This window comes from Perissodus microlepis, chromosome 9 (genome assembly GCF_051167445.1).
Source record: "Perissodus microlepis isolate ML-2025 ecotype Zambia chromosome 9, ASM5116744v1, whole genome shotgun sequence".
NCBI lineage: Eukaryota > Metazoa > Chordata > Actinopteri > Cichliformes > Cichlidae > Perissodus > Perissodus microlepis.
This window is the reverse complement of record NC_140469.1, coordinates 20,877,482-20,901,110: the sequence shown is the minus strand read 5'-3', so window position 1 is coordinate 20,901,110 and position 23,629 is coordinate 20,877,482. Positions and strand designations below refer to the sequence as shown.

At 41.0% G+C, this 23,629-nt stretch overlaps 3 protein-coding genes across 9 annotated transcripts in view; 2 read left to right on the top strand and 1 right to left on the bottom strand.

Annotated features, from left to right (window-relative positions):
• Window positions 1-15,429, top strand: part of asap1b (ArfGAP with SH3 domain, ankyrin repeat and PH domain 1b) — an 81,855-nt gene extending 66,426 nt beyond the window's left edge. For 2 of the 7 annotated variants that reach the window (XM_084939564.1, XM_084939565.1), the window contains 9 exons: window positions 87-154; window positions 2,491-2,598; window positions 5,766-5,994; window positions 9,026-9,187; window positions 10,959-11,037; window positions 11,145-11,209; window positions 11,297-11,862; window positions 13,224-13,346; window positions 13,448-15,429. In XM_084939564.1, coding sequence (XP_084795690.1) covers window positions 87-154; window positions 2,491-2,598; window positions 5,766-5,994; window positions 9,026-9,187; window positions 10,959-11,037; window positions 11,145-11,209; window positions 11,297-11,862; window positions 13,224-13,346; window positions 13,448-13,522 — 1,475 coding nt within the window. In that variant the 3' untranslated portion in view covers window positions 13,523-15,429. Of the gene's footprint in view, window positions 1-86; window positions 155-2,490; window positions 2,599-5,765; window positions 5,995-8,442; window positions 8,512-9,025; window positions 9,188-10,958; window positions 11,038-11,144; window positions 11,210-11,296; window positions 11,863-13,223; window positions 13,347-13,447 lie in introns of all 7 variants that reach the window. The other 5 variants (XM_084939567.1, XM_084939566.1, XM_084939569.1 and 2 more) reach the window with 3 other exon arrangements.
• Window positions 15,430-16,261: 832 nt separating this feature from the next.
• Window positions 16,262-21,516, bottom strand: eef1a1l3 (eukaryotic translation elongation factor 1 alpha 1, like 3). The gene is made up of 8 exons (XM_084939572.1): window positions 21,426-21,516; window positions 18,246-18,411; window positions 17,987-18,166; window positions 17,617-17,913; window positions 17,386-17,536; window positions 16,967-17,223; window positions 16,661-16,895; window positions 16,262-16,575 (listed from the first exon to the last, which is right to left on the bottom strand). The coding sequence occupies exons 2-8, from the start codon at window positions 18,387-18,389 to the stop codon at window positions 16,469-16,471; spliced, it is 1,371 nt and encodes a 456-aa protein (XP_084795698.1). The 5' UTR covers window positions 18,390-18,411; window positions 21,426-21,516; the 3' UTR covers window positions 16,262-16,468.
• The window catches only part of cyribb (CYFIP related Rac1 interactor Bb), a 44,091-nt gene continuing 41,947 nt past the window's right edge, over window positions 21,486-23,629 (top strand). The window contains exon 1 of the mRNA XM_084939573.1: window positions 21,486-21,595. The gene's annotated coding sequence lies outside the window, so the exon portion shown is untranslated. The remainder of the gene's footprint in view (window positions 21,596-23,629) is intronic.

Here is a 23,629-nt window from a genome sequence, read left to right as displayed (position 1 = left end):
TGAGTCACACGCCAAGCTTCGTCCTCCAGTTAATGTCATCACCTATCAGACTCCTAACTGTTGATTGTCCGTCCTCGCCCTTTCAGCCAATCAGAACGGAGAGACGGCGCTGGATGTTGCCAGGCGACTGAGGAACACTCAGTGTGAGGAGGCAGTAAGTATAAGACCGACCAGCTGGACATCTTAGTAGATCATTAAAGGCCCAGAAACATTACACAAACCCCCCGTCCTCCCCCCAAACATACACACAGCCACATAAAGGGTGTTCATCAGTTACCGGGCAGTTTAGTGAGAACACTAGATGGCAGTCAGAGGTCTCTCCAGCCGCGGGCGGTAGCAGCAGCAGAGTGGAAGTAATGGTTGATATATGTTTGTTATTAACGGTCATATGAGCAAAGAAGACAGAAAAACACTTTAAATGCTGTTTGGAATCTCTGAAAAATAAACACAGTTGGACAAATCTTTTATTGTTACAGGAATGTGCCTATAACAACATTTTATTTACATATTAACTAGATTTGTACTTAAATTATATCTGTGATTAAGATTATTGGCTATTAGCTCGAGCACATATAGACGATCTAAGTTATTGCACTTTGTGTCACACATAAGTCCTTATGTCCTCAGATGTAATTAGTGGTGAACCGAGGGGACTTCAGTCTATTTCACCCGCACCTTTCCCGACAGGTAGACAGTATAAAAGGTGAAATCATCCTCTGTACTGACATCAAATCATTAATTTAGAGCCAGATAGTGTGCAGCATGTGTGTATTTTACTAGTGCGTGCCCATGCTGCAGTGTTGTTTGGTCTATTTGTGGATTTTGTAAGCTGATATTTTTAATTACACTGAGAAAAGAGAAAAAAAAAGGAAAGAGTTATCTTGTTTATATGAATAAACATAAATATTGGGCTTGCTGTGTGATCATACACAACAAAGTGTATTTACCTCTGTGTATGATTAAGGAACCACGACCACTTATCATCCAGACACTGCCCACCGCCATATGAAGTATATAATGACAAACTGGCATGCAACACTTTGTCTGAATATGCACCCATGCAGTAGAAAGGGATTTCGTACGTTAGCTTTCTTTACAAATGTGCTTGCACATTTTCACAAGTCTGTAACATCCTGGAAAAAAGCTGATTTGAAATCTCATCTCCACACCTTCACAGCGCATTTATAGTCAGCTGTTGATTTGACATTAAACTTGTAAATACAGTGAACTTCACTTCGTAGGCTGAGTATTGATAGTGTAAATGTCACAGTTTGCAGATGTGAACAATTATATTTTTCTCTAAATAAAATGTTTTGTTGTGAAATTAATCTGATGCGATGCTTTTATGAGGTGTTGCAGGTGCTTAAACATTACAAATGGGTCATTTTTGCCTGTTGCTAGGTGGTTGCTAGGCAAAATGATGACATCATGAGAACCTGCAGGGGCCTAAGATATATCTGTGTGCCAGTTTTAGTTGCAATCATGTAGCAGGAATTTACAAGCAAACAGAGATTTTCTGTGTTATTTCAGGTCTGGTGCCTCAATAAAGAAGATAATTTTTATTCCAGTTATTTGTAAAAATAAATGAAAGACTGAAAAATAAATAAAAATTAAATAAATAGAAACTATTATCTAAAAAAAATTAATGTTGAAGTGTTAGTTTAGCTACGTTTTTTTCCTCGGTTTGATAAATTTGTTTAGCAGTTGTGTTGCAGTTTCATATTTCTGTGCCTTATTTTATATTTAAACAATTTTCAAAATCCCTCATCATATCTATTCCTCACATTTACCCCTTTTACAAATAAATTTACTTCAATGTTTTTCCTGCCCCCTCCTTTTTTAACATACCTTCTCCCCCTGAGTTAATACCGTATATCTGTAATATCTCCATCTCTATACAACCTCCAGATGTTCATGTTTGTGTCCTGTGCATCATCAGTGGCTGCAGAGAGCAGTTAAATCTCCAAGTCTCAGGGTTTTTTTTAGTTTAACGATGTGCCAGACAAGAGAAAAGATGTCAATAATAAAGCCAAATCAGCGACTGTTAGGATAATGGGTGTTATTGACTGGGTGGGCAAAGCTGTGGATGATTATTGAAGGTACACGTGTGGGGAAGGGAGAAAAGTAAATAACATCTTTAAAATCTTACTGTTTGAGAAGAAAAAGAAATAATAATAATAATAATAATACACTTTTTTAAAACTGCTGTTGTTTGTGTTGCGTTCACAAACTGTGGATAATTACTGCCATCTAGAAAAGGATGACTGATGCTCAGCACTCACTGTGGCTCTGACTCAGTCTAACCTGTGACATTAGTCTCTTCATGCTGCCTCATTATTTCTTATTGCGCTGCTTCTTCTTCCCATTCATAGTTTTTTTTGGGGGCTTTAATTACAGCCAGTTTTGATCCACCTTCTCTGTCTGGTAGCCGTAATGATCTGTTTGTGTAGAGCTGCAGTTTGAGTTAACGGATTTGTTTGTGTGTGTCAGCTCGTGCAGGCCGCAGAGGGGAAGTTCAACCCGCACATCCACGTGGAGTACGAGTGGAGCCTCCGACTGGAGGAGATGGACGAGAGCGACGACGACCTCGACGATAAGGTCTGAGCACGACGCCGAATTTAACAAGGAATCTGGTTATGAGTGAGGCTGAAGGTCAGATATGACTGTTCAGATTTCCTCTGCAGCCCACTGGCTGTCTGGCTTTGTGCTTTATTGTTGTTGTTGTCGCCTCCACATCACCAAAAAAAGAACTTCCCCATAGATTCATATATGTAGAGCACGGCTGTGAAGCTCATTTTAGTACATACGTGGGTCACATGCAGATAAATTTGACCTTAAATGAGCCAGACTGATGATAATCTATGAAGAAAACATTTTTTTTAGGGTTAAGAAGTCTAAGTGCGTTCTGAAAATGTCCACATTTCTGGATTTCAAAAACTGAAAGAAAAAAACAAACGAATTAAGGATGACTAATGTTTCAATATTTGGCCAACCTAAGGTCATTACACAGATATGTCATTCTAGTAAATCAGCATGGCTGGGTACCGTTCAGCCTAAGAAATTAATCTGTAAACTTTCCTAATATAAAAAAACTGCAATTTTCTGTTAATTCGAAGAAAATGTTCCATTTTTCCTGTTGAATAAAATATGAAATTGTCCACTGATTAATTTATGTTGAAAACCCACCTAAATTTGTGTGTTTTTGATGGTTTCTAGTATTTATCTTTGTGTAGTTTGAAAAAGCATTCACCGGTTCAGATCAGACTCTTTAATGACCCGGTTCTGGTCCCCGGGCCCTATGTTTGACACAAGGTTAATATAATTAGCTAAAACTAAACAAAAAACTACAAATAGATGTGAAACAGTTTAGCTAACTTAATAAAAATAAAAAGCAGAATTTTAGAAAAAAATAAAAGCTAAACGAAATGGTTTTGTGAAACCGGGAAAATAAAATTTTTATTATTTGTTAGTTTTGTTAAAAAACTGTAATATAATTCGCCTGATAAGGTTTGATAGACGTGTTTGAGACTCTGGATGTCGACAAGATTTGAAAAGGTTCTGTGTTTTTGTTGTGCTGAACACAGAAACTCATTCAAACAAAACTAAAACTAATCATTTCCACGCAATAAAAACTACTTAGAAAATACACTATTAGAATAAATCTGGTTTGACACCCTGATGTAGAGGCTGAAGTTAACGGTGGCTGCAGATGCGTCTTCCCTTTAGAGTAGGTTAAATGCACCGTGGCATAATGCGGCATGAGTCAGGAAAACGGTTTAATGTTGTAGAAAAAAAAAAGATAACTGAAGATTTGTAAAACTATAAAAATGGAGAAATAAGGCGAGCTTAAGGAAATGAGACGGAGTGTAGTAATGCTGTGTCATTTGTAGGTCAGAACAAGCAGATGTCGGGCTTTCTTCGACAGGCTTTTACGCTTTAAGCAACAGCAGGTTAGATGTAAGCTGCAAACTACTCCAGAACCATACTCATCAAACTGCTCTACTAGGGCTGTTTGATATAACGATATATATCGGATGACGATATAAAAACGTCTATGTTTCATTTTACGCTATCGTTTGTTTCGTGGTGTCGCAAAATAAACTGTTTACGGCAATATTTTTTTCATGTTTTGATGGTCACTGTAGTGGCTATATTCATTTTTTCTTTCTCTCTTTCTCTTATATTTAATATAACCACACTACGGACGGACAAGCGCCTGTTTTTATGCGTTGTGGTTAGCAACAACGACGGTAACAGCATCGCGTGTCCGCTTGTTTATGTTCCACATAAACCTTTCACAATAAAGCTCAAGATCCTGTTGAGACTTTTCAAAATAAACTGAATCACGTGAAAGAGCAGATTATTTACGGATGAGAATTAAAAAAGAGCCGCCAGGTGCTAAAAAACAAACCTTAAACTCAAACGTTAGAACAGGCTTTTCCCCGCAGCACGCTGTGTAATAAATACTCACAAAGAAAACGGCGGCTGTTACAACCTATGTCTAAAAATGTATAGTTTCATGCATCGGTTAAAACACTCGACTCCAGCTACATGACGCGCAGCTGGAAACACTTCCCGCAAGACGAGCTGCCCGAGATTCACAGAATTTACAGAAAATGTTAAATTTTTGTGATTTTTATATCGTTATCGGGACGATAGAATTCTTATATCGGGATATGAGATTTTGGTCATATCGCACAGCCCTATGCTCTACATAAAAGCTACGTTTGTGTCGGTGGTAAGCTGATATCAGCTCATAGTTATGGCTGAGCAACATCATCTGTCAGGCTCTGCAAAGGATACCAAATGTTGTAGACTTGAGGCATTATTTTAACACTTCAGTTTGCAAGCCTGCATAGAAAAGTGACTGAAGTAGTTCATAGTGACTAAACACCTCAAAGCAATAGTTATTTGTCATCTCTGTCTTAAAAGCATTTCAAAATAAAGTGTAAAAGCTCCCTTGAACTTCGCCAAGAATAATACTAGAGGTTCAGTATTACTGATGGCATGTATATTTTAGTCATCTTAAAGCACAAATGTGTAATTTTTTTTGTCGCAGCATCAGTTCTGTAGTATTACAGAGGAATTTTGTGATTGGTAAGTGGTTAGCCAGTGAGTATATTCTGTATAATCCTCCTTTATGACTCTTAGAATTATTTAAATGGTAAATGGCCTGTATTTATATAGCGCTTTACTCAGTCCCTATGGACCCCAAAGCACTTTACACTACATTCAGTCATCCACCCATTCACACACACATTCACACACTGGTGATGGTAAGCTACATTGTAGCCACAGCCACCCTGGGGCGCACTGACAGAGGCGAGGCTGCCGGACACTGGCGCCACCGGGCCCTCTGACCACCACCAGTAGGCAACGGGTGAAGTGTCTTGCCCAAGGACACAACGACCGAGACTGTCCAAGCCGGGGCTCGTACCGGCAACCTTCCGATTACAAGGCAAACTCCCAACTCTTGAGCCACGACCGCCCTTTACAGTTTACAAAAAACATATTTTAATAATTATGACCTGAAAGTAGCAGGTGAGCTCATAAAATCATCATGAGGGGCTTTTTACCAAAATAGACCAAAAATCTAGATGTCTGCTTGTAAACAGAGGAGTCTCCACCTGCTGGCCACTGTAAAGAATGCAGGTTTGGGGCATTTCTGCATTGGCTGAAAGCTGCATCGATCTTTTATCATGTCTATGCTCAGGTTACAGTGACTGATGTCAGCTCGGTCTCATCTGTCATGTGTCCTTCTGCAGCCCAGTCCCATCAAGAAGGACCGCTCCCCGAGGCCTCAGAGCTTTTGCCACTCCTCCAGCCTCTCACCCCACGACAAGCTCTCCCTGCCGGGCTTCATCAGCCAGAGGGACAAGCAGCAGCGTCTTTCCTACAGCGCCTTTACTAACCAGATGTACAGCGCCTCCACCGACCTCAGCTCCTCCCCGGTGGCCGACGGGCCGCCGCTGCCACCCAGGAACCAGGGCAAAGGTCAGACCTAGCTGCTCCGAGCGGCTTTGAGCCTGCATCGGTTTTCCGACCGCATTCAATTTTATCAGGCTCTAGCTCGAATAAATTCAGGAGGTCACATTCTGCTAATATCTCCTTTTGCAAATGTCAGCCTGTGATGCAAATGGTCTAAAGGTTGTATGCATGCTCTGCTGTGGCTGATAACTGTGGAGGAAAGATGGCCTGTGGAAATGACTTTATTATGTCTGTTAATGTTTGATTATTTGCAGTCAGGATAAGGTTTGTGGGAATGCTTTGTAAATGACTTTAATGGAAAGTTCCTTCTTTGTGCTGTCAGTCAGTTTCCACACCCTGCAGTGGTATGCAATTTGTCAGCACACAGATCAGGGCGGGAAGCGGGTGTCATTAAGATTGCTTACACTGTAAACGTTCAGGAAAACACGGCTGTAGCAGAGGGCAAGGTGGCAAAGGAGGATACACACTTACTTAATCGTTAGCCTGGGCAAAGTATCCACAGAGTGTACTGTGAGCGTGCTGTCTCTGCAATATTGGAATTAAAAATAACACTCCTCCCCCTGTGGACCTGTACTAGCTTTCTCTGAAAACACTGCATAAGCTTAACTCTGCCAGCATCCATCTTAACAGTCATTTAATCCATCACATAGCATTCAAATCTTATTTTTCCTAAAGCAAAGGGGTGTGAAATTTCACTTGTTTCCAGTTCAAATTAACCTGTTTCTGGTGACCCTTGGCTAAGCCTGCTTTCCACAGTAGCACAACAAGCACCCAGTGTGTAAAAAGGAGAGAAATTATTACATAAAAATGTGAGACGTTGAATCAAAATGTGAATTTTTTTTAATACTATGGATACTAAATTTCACACTGAAGTAGATTACAGTAGGCCTTGCTTCTCCAGCCAACACATCTTAACAGGAATTATGCAAATTTTCAGGCCCCTGAACTCATTAGTTTCCTTAAAAATGAAATAAATTAAAGGAAAGGGGAGTTTTATCTTCTAGCATCAGTTTTTAAAGGGAAATTTTAATCTGGAAAACTACTTGAACTAAGACCTTAATTTTATTTATTTTATTTTTTTTAGATATCTCTACAGTGGCTCAAAAAAAAGCTCACGTTAACACAGAGTGTTGGATGAATTCCCTAAAATGTTTGGACATCTGATCTCTGACAGCAGAGATGGAAACTAGAGTTCTCTCTCGTTTTCACAATATGACTTTTTGAAGTACTCAAAAGTCATTCACCCACACAGCTCAGTTAGAGGATGTGATGTAACGCCTCTCTCCCATACAGCGGCCACAGTCTTTGGCTGTTATACATAACTATGAGCATATCACAGATCTAAACATTTTAGGGAGTTCAAGCAGTGCTTGTTATTGGTTTAGTAGCTGGGGATAGTAGCTAATAGCTAATGCAGCTTTATATTAGGTATGTTTGCTCCCTTTGTTTGAGAGTACAGATGAGCGTACTAAGCTATACAAACACAATTTTTCCATTCATATTTATTTTAGCATTTTTTTCTCACATTTTTATCTTTGGAAAAGCGATGACAAATGCTCGTAGGTACCAAGTATCTTCCTCTCTTCCTCTTCCCCTCTGCAATCTGATATTTCTGTCAGTGTTGTCCCCAAAACATCATAATCAGAACTGACCGGTCGTGCTTTTGTAATGTCAGAGCTTTACGCCTGAGAAAAGTTCCTGCGCACGGGTAAATGTTGTTTTTGAAACCGTAATCTTTGCTTAAACCCAGCTGAACTGTGTCCATTATGTCTAACAAACAGAAGATTAATAATTCCACATTTACTTTTGGTTTCTTGTTGGTCACAAATCCCAGTGTCACGGGTGAAAGTCCAGCATAACCTTATCTATAATTAGCCTTTATCGCTTCAGCCACGTTGTAGTATTTTTATCCTTGATCGTCACAATATGATTGGTCAGTCGGTCCAGTGTTTATGATGCTTAAGGGACAACGCCAGCGGCTGTGTCAGAGACGTCTTCTCATGTGAACTGTGCTTTGATCTTTTTAGTTCCTGTCCTACTAAATGTCCCTGAAGAATGAGCATTAATATTTATCACAGGTTCAGCTACCCGTAAATAACCAAAACAGCACTGGAAACAAGTCATTTTATGCAAAAATAAGATTAAGAGGGAAAACATCATAGATGCATTGAGAATATCACGCTAACCCTTCATTGGCGGCGCTCTCTCTTTCTCCCTCTCTCTCAGTGGGTGCTGAAGAGCTGGCTCCCCGGGGGCCGGCTTCACACCGTTTCTCCTCTTTCTTTTTTTTCTTCTTCTGTTTTTTTGCTTTGCTTGCCACTGATAAGATTTCATCTTGTTATTTTACAGCGTGTGGGAGCAGCTCTTTTATAAGACTGACATACTGTAGATTCTCTCCCACACTCCTCATCTCGCTCTGTTTTCTTTCTCTTTTTTGTTTCTCTATTCTTTCAGCTCCACACTTGGCATTCCTTGGCTCTCATTCGCACTACGCCACACTGGCTGGCACTCGACCATACATCAGTGAATATCCTGGTTTTATGTTCTCCCTCCTTACTCGGCTGTGTGCCCCACATACAGTTATCCCTCAGTTGTTTCTTCCTTTTACAGCTCACTTTTATGGGGTGGTGGCATTTATTTAAGTGAATAACGGCACCACATAGGCAAGCTTTTAATTATTTATTGCCTATGTGATTTTTTTTAATTATATTTTCCCACCATCCCTGGGCTGTAAACTCCTAACCACAGCTGATTCCTCTCTGGCTGAGCTCTCTATTAGCTGCTTTCACCCTACTCTTCTCTGTACTGGTGACCAGTGACTGCTTTGGAGTCCCAGTAGATAAAGGCAGGCGTATTTAAAAAATAAAAGTCCCCGTCCAGACACTCCTGTGTGTATTTATATGTTCAAACAATATTGTTTTACTTGCATTAACTTGTCTCCTCCTCATTATCCTCTCCTTTACCTGTTATTTTTTTTATTTGTTTATCTTTTTGGTGGGCTTCATCACCTCATGTGTCTTATGTATCGCTCCTCCAGCTCCTCCCCCATCCGGCCCTCCCTCTTCACTCACACCAGGAGGCAGCTCCACCCTGTCCAAGAAGAGACCGCCGCCCCCCCCTCCTGGACACAAACGCACCCTGTCCGACCCACCCAGCCCACTCTCTCACAGTCCACACAGTAAAGGGGGCGTAACCGGGGGTGAGATGCAAGCACACGTTCTGTAACAGTAGGGCTGGTTTCACTCAGACGTGTGGTTCCAGTCTGAAGATAGAAGATCACGATTCTCCAGAGAAGTTTTGTTCATTTTTTAAGTTAATTTCACTTAGGAGAGGGTGAAAAACCAAATGTTAACTCTGCGTCCACTTCTAGGTTTTTCCAGAGCGTTTTGAGTTCATACGCTCTTACCCAGAGATTCATAGGTCATGTATCCCACCGGAGGTAGACTCCATTGAATAATTACCACCTTAAAATGTGTTTTTAAAGCTAATAAGTGGACATAGATTAGATTTTTTTTATTTTAGCAGATTTTTTTTTAGTATTTTGGCTTTTGTTTATTAAGTTCCACAAACTGTTTCTTCCATTTTTGTCTCTTATGCAGTCTGAAGAGTCATAAACAGTCCCTCTACACATCCTATACATTTGTGTAGAGCTGCATTTGTCGAGTAATTTGTAGTTAATATCTACTGGATGTCCAGTCCAATCCAACTTTATTTAGTAAGCACTTTTAAAAAAACAACATAGTGCTTTCAATTTAAAAGACACCAATAGAATATAAAACACTTGTTTGTTTGTTGTTTTTGTTTTTTTTTTAAAGGAAAGTAAAAACCAGTAAAACATGAAAATAACAGAAATAAAATAATTCAAGTAAGTTTTATTTTATAGCACTAAATCACAACAGCAGTGACGTCAAGGCTCTTCATTGTATAAATATTATAGCAAAGACCCCAACAACTCCATAATCCGATGACCCCCTTTAAGCAAACACTTGGCGATAGTGGGGAGGAAAAACTCCCTTTTAACAGGAAGAAACCTCCAGCAGAAACAGCCTCAGAGAGGCCATCTGCCCCAACAGGCTGGGGGAGATGGGAGAACCAATTTTTTGTTGCTGAAAGCATTAATCCACAAAAACTTAGCATTACAGTGTAGCAACGATGCTTCAACCACTTAGACTATTTAGACTCAGTGTCTCCGGGTGTTCGAGTCCACATCAAAGTATAATCATGTCTTTAGCCTTTGGCGGGAAGTTTTTCAGTTTTCTGGTTTAGCCAGATGTTACCCGGGCCGAGCTGTTGTTTACAGTAGCAGCTAAATTTTAAAAGGCTAACAAAAGACAGATTTTGGTGGAGTTTAATCGATGATTCTGAAATTGTATTCCAGCAAATATGTTCAACCAAAGATCGCTAGATCCTGATTGGCCAACAGCATTTGGACTACAAATTGACTACAAATGGTACCAAAAATCTGTTCCTTTATCTACAGTCTGTATGTTTAAATATATACCGATAACTTCCATATGGTTGCATTATGAGCCATCTAATTCACGACTTTGTGAAATACATCCTCAAATCACCATTCAGAATAGCTTTAAAGTGCATATTGAGACAAATATGCTTATACAACTGTGGATTTGATTTAAAAAACAATCACATTTTACATGTGGTCATATCTTTAGGGAAATTTTTTACTGTTATTGGGGCTACGTTCCCATGTCTCTCACACACGCACACTCTAAACCCAACCACTAATAAAAAGATGGTATTTAGTTGCACAACAACCCCTGTTTCCAAATAACGAGGGGCTCATGGAAAGCTCAGCCAGATGACGCCTCCCTCATTGTTTTTTTTTTGTTGTTTTTAACCATCACAGCATGTTGATTTATTTCCATATTTATATTAAATTAATCTCTTGGCCAGCGCTCCAATATGGTGTTAAATAATCTCGTATTGCCATCATCGATGTTAATTTTTAGGAAGCGACTCCACCCCTCCTCCGGTGACTAAGATGTCTCCTGTTTCCAACAAGTTTGAAGGCATTCCTCAACAGCAAAGGTATCAGACAGAAACTGTGTGGATGTTGAAGCCTCTTCTTTGTGAAATAGTTTTGTTTTTGTTTTTTTCAAATATAGTTATTTCACTTCACCGAATTTTTTTTCTAGCTCTACTTCAAGCAACACAAAGTCTACACTTGGTCCAAGGGTTCTTCCCAAACTACCTCAAAAAGGTACAGACGTTTGGATATTTTGTGTTTTTAGTGCAAGGAGTTGAATTCAAAAGGTATTAATGAGCCATTATGTGGTTACCTCTCCAGTGGCATTGCGTAAGATTGACACCATACACCATCCATCTGTGGATAAGCCTAGCCTTCCTCCAGAGGTCTTCCAGAAGTCTCCACCGCCAGCTGAAACCCTGCAGAAGGTTCCTCTGGTGGAGAGGCCTCAGCCGGGAGACCTTCCCCCAAAACCGCAGGTGTCGGAACTCCCCCCTAAACCTGGAGACCTTCCTCCGAAGCCGCAGCTCTCTGACCTCCCTCCCAAACCTCAGCTGGGTGACCTACCACCTAAACCCCAGCTCAAAGACCTCCCTCCCAAGCCTCATCTTGCAGACATCCCCCCAAAACCTGGGTCAGTCGAGTCTGCTCCCAGACCGCCCCACGGAGAGCCAACGCCAAGGCCTCAAATACAGCCTCCACCTCCGCCTCAAACTCATCCTCATCCTCAACCACAACCTCAACCGCACCCACAGCCTCAAGACTCGCCGTCACCTAATCAGCAGGCAAATATAGGGACCCCATCTCAACAGTCTGCTGAAGACACCAACGGGACCCCTGCAGGGACCCAAGAGACACCTGTGCCCCTCCCAAGGAAGATCACAACGGTATGGACTCGCATATTCTTTCTAAGGGTTCCTCAAATACAGTACTTTTTAAAAAAGAAATAACAGTGTAAACATACACATTTTTACGTCTTTGTGTATTTACTCATATATAATATTTCAGCTATCGCGTATATAGATGTTAATCATTGCAAAAGCCCCTCCAGCATACACTTTCTTAATGCAAACAATGTTAACACAATGCAAATAATGTTAACATCAACACACTACAAACTCCGGCATTCCTAAATGCCTGCCACTTTGCAGTATATCAGGTAAACTTGCCATTGTTTTTGTCACCGTATAATCCAGACTGGACCTTATGTCTTTTTTTCAGATTGAAAAGTACAAAAGTTACAAACCTACCTTAAGATCCTGGATGTTTTGTCCTTTGTGTCTGAGATAATTTGTAGTTTTAGAGTATAAATGGGTTGAATTCGTTCCCAGTGGAGACTCTCATTGACTCTGAGTGAAGCTGCTTTTATTTAATAAACTCAGTGAAAACACTCCTACAGATCTTTTTATCTGTTGGTAAAACCCCAGAATATACATTTGCTCTGTCACTTCCTCTTTTTTGGTGCGAAATTTGTTGATAAACAGTATATTTGAGGTTAGGCGTGTAGGCGTTTGATACAATGTGCCAGATATGGCATGGACTTAATTTACAACGCCTGCATTTACATATGCAAAGATAACTATTAGAGTTTGCATGAACATGAGATAAAATGTACAGCTGTGGTGTATTTTCCACTAAATCAGCTGAATTGCACTTTACAAGTATGCACTATGCCAGTACATGACTATCGGATATAAAAGAAGCACCACTTGACACCTATGCGACATGTCTTTGTAAACTGTTCCTGTCTTCAAAGGTTTGTTCAGATCTCATCAGATGCTCGGGGGACATTTCAGTCTTACAACAAAAACATGGTTACTCTTAAAAAATATCTGTTTTATTGTGTTAAATGTGTCTGGACACATTGTGTTATACTAAATTTAAATACATCTCCGTTATTATTAATAAATGGAGTAAACCCTGCAGGCTAGTTAATTAACACGCCTCACTACTACTCGTCATATTCCAGAGACGCCATCCCAATATGTGGAGAGCGATCACCTTGGGTCAGCGCTGTCCCCGACACCATTAAAGTTAAAGTAAATTTAAATATAGCATCCCAGATACGAACTTCGGAGACAGACTTTTTATTTCATCATCACTCCCCATTTTTTCGGTGTAACATATTTGTGGGGAGTGATGATGTCGAAGCCTAGATGCAAACTCTAAATGCGTAATGGTGCTATTATGAATCATACAAAGCCAGAGTGGTCGGACTGAACTGGTTTTGCTGTTTGTTTCTGTCCAGGGGAAGAACAAAGCCCGGCGGGTGAAGACGATCTACGACTGCCAGGCTGACAATGATGACGAACTGACATTTGTTGAAGGAGAGGTGATTATAGTAACAGGGGAAGAGGACCAGGAGTGGTGGGTGAGTGTGGCCTAAGCGTATCTTGTACCTTTTGAACATCTCGCAGTTTAAACTAATAGAAAAAAACAAAATCACACAATATTCCTTTCCTTTGCCTCCAGATCGGGCACATTGAAGGAGATCCGGAAAGAAAAGGAGTATTCCCTATGTCTTTTGTGCACATCCTGAGTGACTGACAGCCAGAAAGACTTGCACTACACCTCTGTCCCTAAATTGGGAGGTCCTGTAAATAGCTCTCATAACACCTCTTGTCACAAGACAAGTGTCCTAAAGAAAAAAAAAAACAACAACACACCAAGAAGAAACCCCACGAAGGCTCATCTAGCCATGGATGCCTCATCCATGCTGTACAAAGAATGTGTGTATTCTTCCTCTACCAGTATTATCTTAACCCTATAGCACGGCTGTGACGAAGCCACTCTCAAAACCCTAGCACTTACCTTAAAGTCTATGTTTATGCTGTTACTGTGTATATATGTATGTAAATATATATATTTGTGTGTGAGTGTACATACATGTTTTATTGTACAAAACATGTACCATTGCTCTCTGCCTGTCAGATTAAGCATCAGGGTGGTAGAGTTTGAATTTTATCTGTATTGATTTTACCGGCCCTCAAATAACTATCTGCTCATATTTCTGGGAAAAGGACAAATATGAAATGGAATGTGAAATAGGTCATGTCATTGTTTGTGTCTTGCATCCCTGTTTACCACCACAATTGACTGAAGAGGCAGGAAGTCTCCCACTGACTCTTCCCGAGATGGAAGAAAGAGAAAAAAAAAAGTCATTTAATGTACTCCTTGTTCTTGCTTGCTTTGTGTGTACTCGTATTATGGTTGTTTTACAGTATAGAAACCTGCTGCTACTGTGTGGTGGAATATCAACGCCTGTGGTTCACTGTAGGTCACTAATTTACTCCTTGTTACACTGTTCACTGTATGTATGCTCTGTGTGTGAACTCAACGCCATCTCCACAGTCCTTTGACCTTTTTTCTGTGCATGGTGTAACAATGACTGGAAATGAGTGGAGTGCTGCGTTCGACGACGCTCACCTCAGGGTTTGAAGAGCCACTATTAATATAAAGCAGGACTGCGCAAAATGTATCCTGTTGTTAAAAGCCACTATTAATGACAAGTACGGGAAACTCCAGAGGACATCTTAGCAATAACTTGATTTTTCTGACAGGCTAGAAGTCTCACAACAACCTGTGTTCACAGTTCAGTGTCTTGTAAAACCTCATGAGCTTGAATTTTTTTCTTTTTAGTTTGAGTCATGTGATATCATTCTGTTACTGGATTCAGTCGTAGGCAGTATAAAAGACGGACGGAGATGGTCGCCGGTTTTGGACTCTGTATTTTTCAAGCTTCGGCGCTGTTTTAGTCAGTGCCATGTTGGCTTTTCAAAGCCAGAAGTTACCTTATATGGCACGCTGCATTCATAAACAGTATGGGTGTGCTGAGTAACACACTAACGATAATAATACTAGAATTTAACTCAGCAAACTTGAAGGAGAAGCTTCTTGGATGGTCTCTACCACACAGCAAACTGTGATATTAGTTGAGATGATCTATTAAAAATGCTCTGAAAGGCACCAACAGCACAAAGTGGACAAGGCCTAGCAGACAAGTGGGATGCCTTTCAATCTATGTGGTCACACCCCTAACTTATATAACTAGATGGATGAGTTTAAAAAAAAAAAAAAAAAAAGTTATGAAGGGGGGGAAGAAACTACCCCTGAGACCAAAAATGTTTTTGTTTTTCTACCAGGCTGTAAACATGCTTCTTAATGCTGTCAAGTTATTTTAACATGGGAGTCTACTCCCTTCTGGAGCCAGCCTCAAGTGGCCACCAGAGGAACTGCAGTTTCCCTGCTGGCTTCGTTTCAGCTCCAGCAGTTGCCCCTTGGATTTAGTACATTTCCAGGTTTACCTGTGAACCAGAGATGTCTTTTTAGACGAGGTGGACTTCAGAGAGCAGATGTATTTTCACCTGGTCCACACCAACCTGCAGTTCTTCCCATGTTAAGGAACAAACCCATCAACCCATTGTATCATTAAAAGTGCTGTATTTAAACCTTGAGCCTGGTGTTTTATTTTGTCGCCATGTAGTTTTGAGGTCTTTGCTTTAAGCCAAGCATTTATTTCTAAAGGTGTTGATGTTAAGCCAGAAATATTTGGGATTTCTCTGGAATTTTAATTTTGGGGTTACTCAGATAAAAATTGGCAACTTGTGTAAACGCCATCTTACCATCGTTTCTATATTAAACACTTTCACTGCTAATGTTAAATTTACATACTTAAATATGCTGTTGCTTAGAAGCTGGGGTTTTACTAGCATAGCATTGAACCGATTTGAGTTCTCAAAGTGTATTTCAACATGCAGTATAAAGCACAGTTGCAATACAGCGGTGTTTATTCAATCCAGGCTTAAACCACTTTAGGTTTTCTGTTCAAAATGCACACCAAACCAAAAACATAAGTAGCCTTAAATCTAGAGTAGGGGCTCAAGTTGTAGGGAGAGAAACCCTGAAAACTTTACACCCCCATTTAGCACATTTAAGTTTCACAGTAGCATTCTTTTGCCGAAGCAAGGCACAAACTACCAGTACAGGACACTAAAGTGACTCCATGTGCCACTCAAAACATTAAAAGTTTAGATTTCAGATGCCAGCTGTTGTAAACGTACTTAAAAAAAATCCAGACCATACTCAGAACCAATAAACTCTGCATTTGGTGCTTTACAATTTAAAAGCATGACTTTATTACAAACTAGAGATGTTGTGCATCATGAGATGCTGAGGCTTCTTCTCATTCAGCTTTAAGCAACATTTAAAACTATCCCTGAGGAGAGTTTAGTTGAAGTTCTTTCAGATGTACATTAAGAAGCAGTTGACGGTTCAACAGTAAAGACACTTAAACCAGTTCTTCTCCATACCATTTTATTTTGAGACATTCAATTTTAAACCAAAAAACCAAACTCTACTTCTGGGTTTATCAACACAGGAATACTATACACTTTAAAGACAACATAAGCTTTTTGTGTCACAACACAAATACATTTCATCAAATAAAACTCTTCCCATGAAGCAGCATTACCAGACCTCTGGTAAACCAAAAACTTATTTACAAACTTGAGCTTTGTGAAGTTTTGAGCCATGGTTCTTTTCCACCAACTTGATGACTCCTACAGCGACCGTCTGCTTCAGGTCTCTCGCCGCGAAGCGACCTGTGAAGAAGAGCCAGTCAAACGAGGGCACAACCAGGAGGCTTCATACACGCAGAGTTGTGTGCATGAAGAGATCTGTGCTTACCTAAAGGAGGGTATGTGAAGAAGCTCTCCACACACATGGGCTTGATGGGGACCAGTTTGACTGTGGCTGCATCTCCAGACATGAGGATCTGCGGGTGGTCCTCCAGCTTCTTGCCAGTGCGGCGGTCGAGCTTCTCCTTCAGCTCAGCGAAACGGCAGGTGACGTGGGCTGTGTGGCAGTCCAGAACTGGGGAGTAGCCTGCTTTGATCTTCCCTGGATGGTTCAGGATTATCACCTAAGACAAAAGCAAGGTTTAGCGGAAACAAAGCAAAAAAGTGAGGCAATTTCTTCCTGCAGTGAACCAACCTGAGCGTCAAAGCTTTTAACATCTGAAGGAGGATCCTGCTGAGCGTTCCCAGCCACGTCCCCACGCCGCAGGTTCTTCACGGACACGTTCTTGATGTTAAAGCCAACATTGTGGCCGGGCAGAGCCGTCTCCAGCCCCTGGTGGTGCATCTCAATAGACTTGACCTCTGCAGTGAGCTTGGCAGGGGAGAACGTCAGCATCATGCCAGGCTTCAGGACACCAGTTTCAATTTTACCCACTGGCACCGTCCCAACTCCTGGAGGAGTAAGAAACACTTCAATGTCAGCATGTTTACAGACATTTTCTACTCTAAAAACAATACTGTACTTCCTCTACTGCATTTTTCATAAATGAAGCTGTAATTGAGCTCAGACCAAGAAATCAAGAAAATGGGATCAGAAGCAGCGATTGACATCACCTCCAATTTTGTAGACATCCTGCAGAGGTAATCGTAGTGGCTTGTTGACTGTGCGCACAGGTGGTTGAATCGAGTCCAGGACTTCAAGCAGCGTCCTCCCACTTTTATTCCCTTCCCTTCGTCTCACCTTCCAGCCTTGAAACCACGGCATCTGTGCAGACATCACTTTCACAGCATTGCAAGCCAACTTCTGGGGTTTTAAAGGGGAAAAAAGCCTGAAAACATCTTTACCCTTTGAGATGCGGTGATCATGTTCTCCCCAGTCCAGCCCGAAACTGGAACGAAGGGCACAGCCGTGGTGTCGTAGCCAATCTTCCTGAGGAAGCCGCTCACCCCTCGCATCACTTCCTCGAAGCGGCTCTGACTGTAAGGTGGCTCGGTCAGGTCCATCTTGTTCACACAGACTATGATTTGCTTCACACCTAGAGTATAAGCCAGCAAGGCATGTTCTCTGGTCTGACCACTCCGAGACACGCCGGCCTCATACTCTCCTTTGGCTGCAGAGACCACCAGGAGGGCAACGTCAGCCTGAAATGATATGAGCTTTAGAAAAAGGCAGCATTCATAGCAACAGATATTCAAGCACGCATGTACTTCCTACCTGTGACGTCCCAGTTATCATGTTTTTGATGAAGTCACGGTGGCCCGGAGCATCAATTACAGTCATGATGTATTTCTGGGTGTTGAACTTCAGCAGCGTGATATCGATGGTGATTCCTCGCTCCCGCTCAGCTTTCAGCTTGTCCAGCACCCAGGCAAACTTAAAGGAGCTCTTCCCCATCTGGAAGTCAAGCGGAATGAGTTTAACACTTGAAAAGTTGGAAGTTTTGCAGAAATTGTTTTTTTTTGTTTTTACTCACTTCATTCGCAGCCTTCTCAAATTTCTCCAGCCTCCTTTGATCAATTCCTCCACACTTGTAGACCAGGTGTCCGGTGGTGGTGGATTTCCCACTGTCAACGTGGCCGATAATCACCACGTTAACATGAGTCTTCTCTTTTCCCATGGTTGGAGGCGGCGTTGCAAAACTTAATCAAAAGAGCTGCAGAGCTTCAGAAACTGTTGTTTTCTAGCAAATGGATCTGGCCATTCTCTTTGGAGAGCCTTTATAGCCCCCAGAGGATGCATAACTGAAGACAGGTGTGCTGCTTAATCAAGCTTAATTGGGATCAGTCACACTTTGATGACAAATAAATGCTGCTTAAAGGCAAAGTGGCTTTGAAGCTTGAAGTTTAAAAAATATATTGATCTGCTTTGTGACTGTAATCTGTATTTTTTTTTTAAAGTCCCAATGTTTCAGCGCAATCTTTTGATCAGTGTGCAGAAACAGACCGTTGCACTCACTTCTCTCTTAGGGCCTCATCATCCTCTGATGAGCTCAAATTACAGCCAGGTGAGTCTTTCTCTGGAGCTGGAGCGCTCTCAACACCTGTCTCACTCTTACTGATTGCTGAAGATTGAACTGAACAGATAACGGGCACGTTTAGTATCTGTGTCAAAAATATAATGACAAAACAGATCAAATCCATCATACTGAGAGGCTGCTGGTTTGTAATGTAGTGGGAAGAGCACAGCTGATGTTTTGAATGTATGGAGTTTAATCACAATGAGGGATAATGCTGATCCAACCATTCATAAGCCATGTTTGTAGCTGTTTTAATAACTATAAATCATTAAACATTTTGGCAGGAGGCTCACTTAATTTCAAATCAAACTAATGTTTTTTTGCTCAGTGAAATCTGCTCCAATGTTTGAACGTGAATATCTTAAAAACTACTAGAAATAAAAACATGAACTTTTCACTGGACTTTATTATCATCCAAATGAATCAGCATCTGTAATTTGGGACAAATACATTAAGATTTATCTGAGTATTGGCTAGTTAAAATATGAAAAAGAAGTTCCAGCACTCCAGCAAAGTCCCATATTTGAGCACACACTAATAAAAACTTCAAATTACAAAATTTGAAGTGACAATTTCTAAATGATATATAGATGAATTTCACAACACTACAAAATAAAGCACGTGGAAGCCTTTTTAATAAGAATTTCTTAGTCAGAAAAATTCAACTTTCATGCTGGGTTGAGCAAATATGACAATTTGTATCACAGAAACAAAAATATCAGCAGAAAGTCAATTTACAGATGGTACTCTAATTATAAATCAGAAAATATTTTTGTTAATATGTGCATTTTGTTTTAATTTTCAAGACCCGAGTTCATCATCAATCATCAATCAACCAGATTCAATTTCCATAAAAAACATTTTATGGGCCAAAGTTTGAGGGTACAGAATTTAACGATTTCTGTTCATTTTAACTTCACATACTAAATACCTTTCAGATATCTATTTTTGCATAAATGCGTGTCAATCCACTTTCAGGCCATTTTTCTTCCACAATGAGAAAAAAAAATGCCTGAAAGTGGGTCAACGGACCATTTAAATGTCAACACAACCCAGTAAGAATTCAGCAGGTGAATGATGACAGGAAATAAAAATCAAAATCATATATGTTACTGTGATTATGGAAAAAACTATACCAATAGTATATACCAAATTACTGCAGCTGTACTGCAGCTCTTGTGGGGTGTTACTGGTCTGCTGTGGTCAGTATTGATCAAAAGCGGTCCAAGGAAGGAACAGTGGTGAACCAACAACAGGTTTATGGGCAACCACTTCACTCCCCACATGTGGGGAGTGAAGTGGTTCAATCCAACAGATGACCTACTGCAGACCAGTCGGGTCTTTCACCAGGATAATGCACAAAGCAAAGAAATGGTTCAGGAATGGTTTGAGATTTTGACTTTCCCCATATCTCAATCCAATCAAGTATTTGTGGGACGCTTACAAGACAATTTACAAGACGTAAAGGATCTGTTGCTAAGATCTTGGCACCAGATACCACAGCACACCTTAAAGGGTCTAGTGGAGTTCACGCCTTGATGGGTCAGGGCTGTTTTTTTTGTGGTCGTACTGTTACGCCTGATCTGTGTATGTATAGCCTTTTAAAAGATTTGCATCTTCAGTGGGTGGAGATGAGTTATCAGAGTGGTTTAGGAGAGAAGGATAGCAGACCTCCTGTGCTGTATGGTTTGGAGAGGGTGGCAGAAGGAAGAACTGAAGATGATTTTCACTTAGCATCTTCAGGACTGTCCTGTGTTGGTAATAATACTAATAAACGGGACCATAAGAGAGAAGAAGACACCCTACAATGAGTTAAAACATTAACTTGTTTATTCCTACTTAAAACAGATTATTATAGATTTGAAAATCTTATTTGGTTTTCGTATGTACCCATTTTCAGTGATATAAACTTTTTTTTTAAGTAACCTATATTTGGCAACAGCATAATAAAACTGGAAAATCTGTTTTTGGTGTGCCACCTCAATATTCTTAGTGGCCAGCATATGGCCACCCCTATAAAACAAAATCTGGAGGCGCCCCTGTCACAGGGACAGCTCAGGCTGAGCTTGGAGACAAAGTTAGAGAGACGTGCAGAGGAGGGACGGTGGATATACCGGGAAAAGGATGTTGAAGACGAAACTGCCAGACAGAAGGAAAAGACCACAGACAATATTCATGGATGTAATGAACAAGGACATTAAAAGAGGAGAGTGAGATGGAGGCAGTGCCAGTGGCATAAACAAATGAATGAATAATCTCACCATATTTTGTGAATTAAAGTAGTCAGCGTCATTATTAGCACGAATAATTTCAATGACATGCATGGAAATCGAGGATTAAAACTCGCTGATAGATTCTGGGGCGAAATAACAGAACAGCGTCACCTAGAGGCGCTATGCTAGTTTATTGCCCAAGGGCACGTCGGTAGAAAGGCTTCAGCTTTGATGTCCGATTGAAGAACTAAGTGCAAACACTGCACCTACTGTCTAATAAGACCTAATTTACGCGGCGGTGGGTTCCATTAAATCTATTTTAGTAGTGATAAGTGGAGGTGACCGTTGACACAGTATCGCGCGTGTCGGCTGACCGGGCGCATCTATTTTCAGTTCTGGAAGGGGAGGAAGGTGTGCAACTCACCCCCATCCGCGCTTAGAGGTGGGACAAACCGAACTCCCCTCTCGTTTGACGCTGGATAGCTAACCCGGAAACAGCGGCAGCAAATCGCTGTTCCCTTTCTTTGAGCCCGTACCGCTGCTTGTAGCGTGGTGTCCAGCCGACGGTTGCCGTGTTTCTCCGCGAGCATCAAGGTAAAACACAAAGAAAATACTACTTTATTCGCACTCTTTCTCCCCTTTCTGTTAGTCACCTTCGCTGTCCGCCGTATGCCATTCATTGAAGCTTGCTCTGAGTGTTAGACTTTGCTCCTCGAAGGCAAAACTGTTGAATTTAAAAAAAAATATCAGGTAAAATCAAACCTAGGTAGGGTTAAGTTGGCGTTAAAGTAAAAGGAGGGGTAAATGCGAGCATGACGGTGTTACATCCTCGGTGTACCGTTAACTTCCCCTTTCAGAACAACGGACGGGTTCTCAGACAGGAGGCATTAGGCTCCGATGCTTAGCAGGATTTCGCTTAATTTATCCACAGACGCTGAGCGATACACGCCTGACCCACAGCACTTCACCGATGACCAGGGTATCAGCTGTGTTTGGCGTGTGTGCACAGTTTTAAACGGACCGTATGGCTGTGGATTAGGACTGCGCGCTTACAGGCAGCAAATGAAGCTTCATTAAAGGAAATGCACACACAGTGACAGATAGGGCAGCAGGTTCGGGGCTGGGTTTGTCTTCGGTCATATTTTTATTTTAAAAGCTGTGGCTTGATTTCAAAGCGCTGGGAGTTCATATAAAGTGTCAGCAGCAGCAGAGTATACACATACCTGCAAAAGTCCGAAATTAGACCTGCTGTTGGTTAATTGAAGTCACCGCATGCTTTATATGCTCTTTATAGAGGTTTCTTACATGAATAGTTACTACAGTTGCCAAGTAATATCAAGTACCTGAAAATGAGGACCCTTTTTTTGCAGTCCAGCACTGGGATTTCTGTAGACTGCATGCTTAATCTTTGCATCAGTGTTTCAGTATAACCACAGTATATAATTTCCTGTCTGCCCAGAAGTGGAAGTGAAACATCCAGACAGTCCGATTTGTTGACAGTGTTTGGAAAGTGCAATGTCCTACTTCAGATTCGTCTCAAAGGTCTCAGGCTCGCTCCTGCTGCAATTTAGGAGCCCCTGAGTGTAGTCAGACATGCACAAAGTTACTCCACCATATTTAAAGATGGCTCAAGTCACTTCAGTGCGTCACCCGGATATTGCAGACTCATACTTTATTTCACAATTGCTTACTATCACTTTCCCCTCCATGTGTGGCTCTAAAAGGAAGTGGAGAGGGGAGTGTTAGGGCTCTCTCAATAAGGCTTTTTCCAGTGTGTATTAAAAATTTAGGCCTTCAATGTGATTTATTTATTTTTTTAAATGACAAAGGAAGGAGTAAACTGCACAGACTTCTGTTTAGTATCGTTTTCCTACAGGCACATTTTGAGACAGAAAAAGCCCTGCAGCCCATTTAGCTGAAAAGTAAAATATTTGCATTTTTCAATGCCGCCGCATATAGAAAAGGCACTGATAAATGTATAATTTCCTTTCCGCTCAAAGTCTACCGAAAGTGGAAGTGAAACGTCTGCAGACAGATGGATTTATTGATTAGTGCAGCTTTAAATTTATCTCAAAGGTCTCACTCCTGCTGCACATTAGAAACCTCCAAGTTTAGTTAGACATGTAAAACGCTGCTCCACTATCTTTTCAGATGGCACCAGTCATGCATACCAACCGGATATTGCAGACTCATACTTCAATTCACAGATGTTTACTGTGACTTTTCCCCTTTTGTGCACCTCAGATGTGGCTTAAAAACAAGTATATGAGGTCGAGAAGGGATGGAAACTGAATCAAGTATCGCCTCTTTTTATGTTTTAGACCTCTAAAGATTGACTGGAGGACGCAACAGTACCCAAGTGTTGCCACAGTCAGTTGTGAGATGTTAGACGAGGTGAAACTTGTTGCGCCCTGTCTCCTTCCCTTGCTGCTCTTGTGTGAACAGCTGGGATCATCGCCAGTTCCTCCTTATTTTTATTTATTTATTTATTGTCTTGATCTTTCTGCTGTCACAAAAAGTGTAAAAGCAGGGAGAAAAGACTGCTTGCGATAACAAAGTGAAATGTTGTGTGGAGGAAGTTGTTTATGTGAGCTTTTTTTTTTTTTTTTAAATGCTCAGTCTTGAATG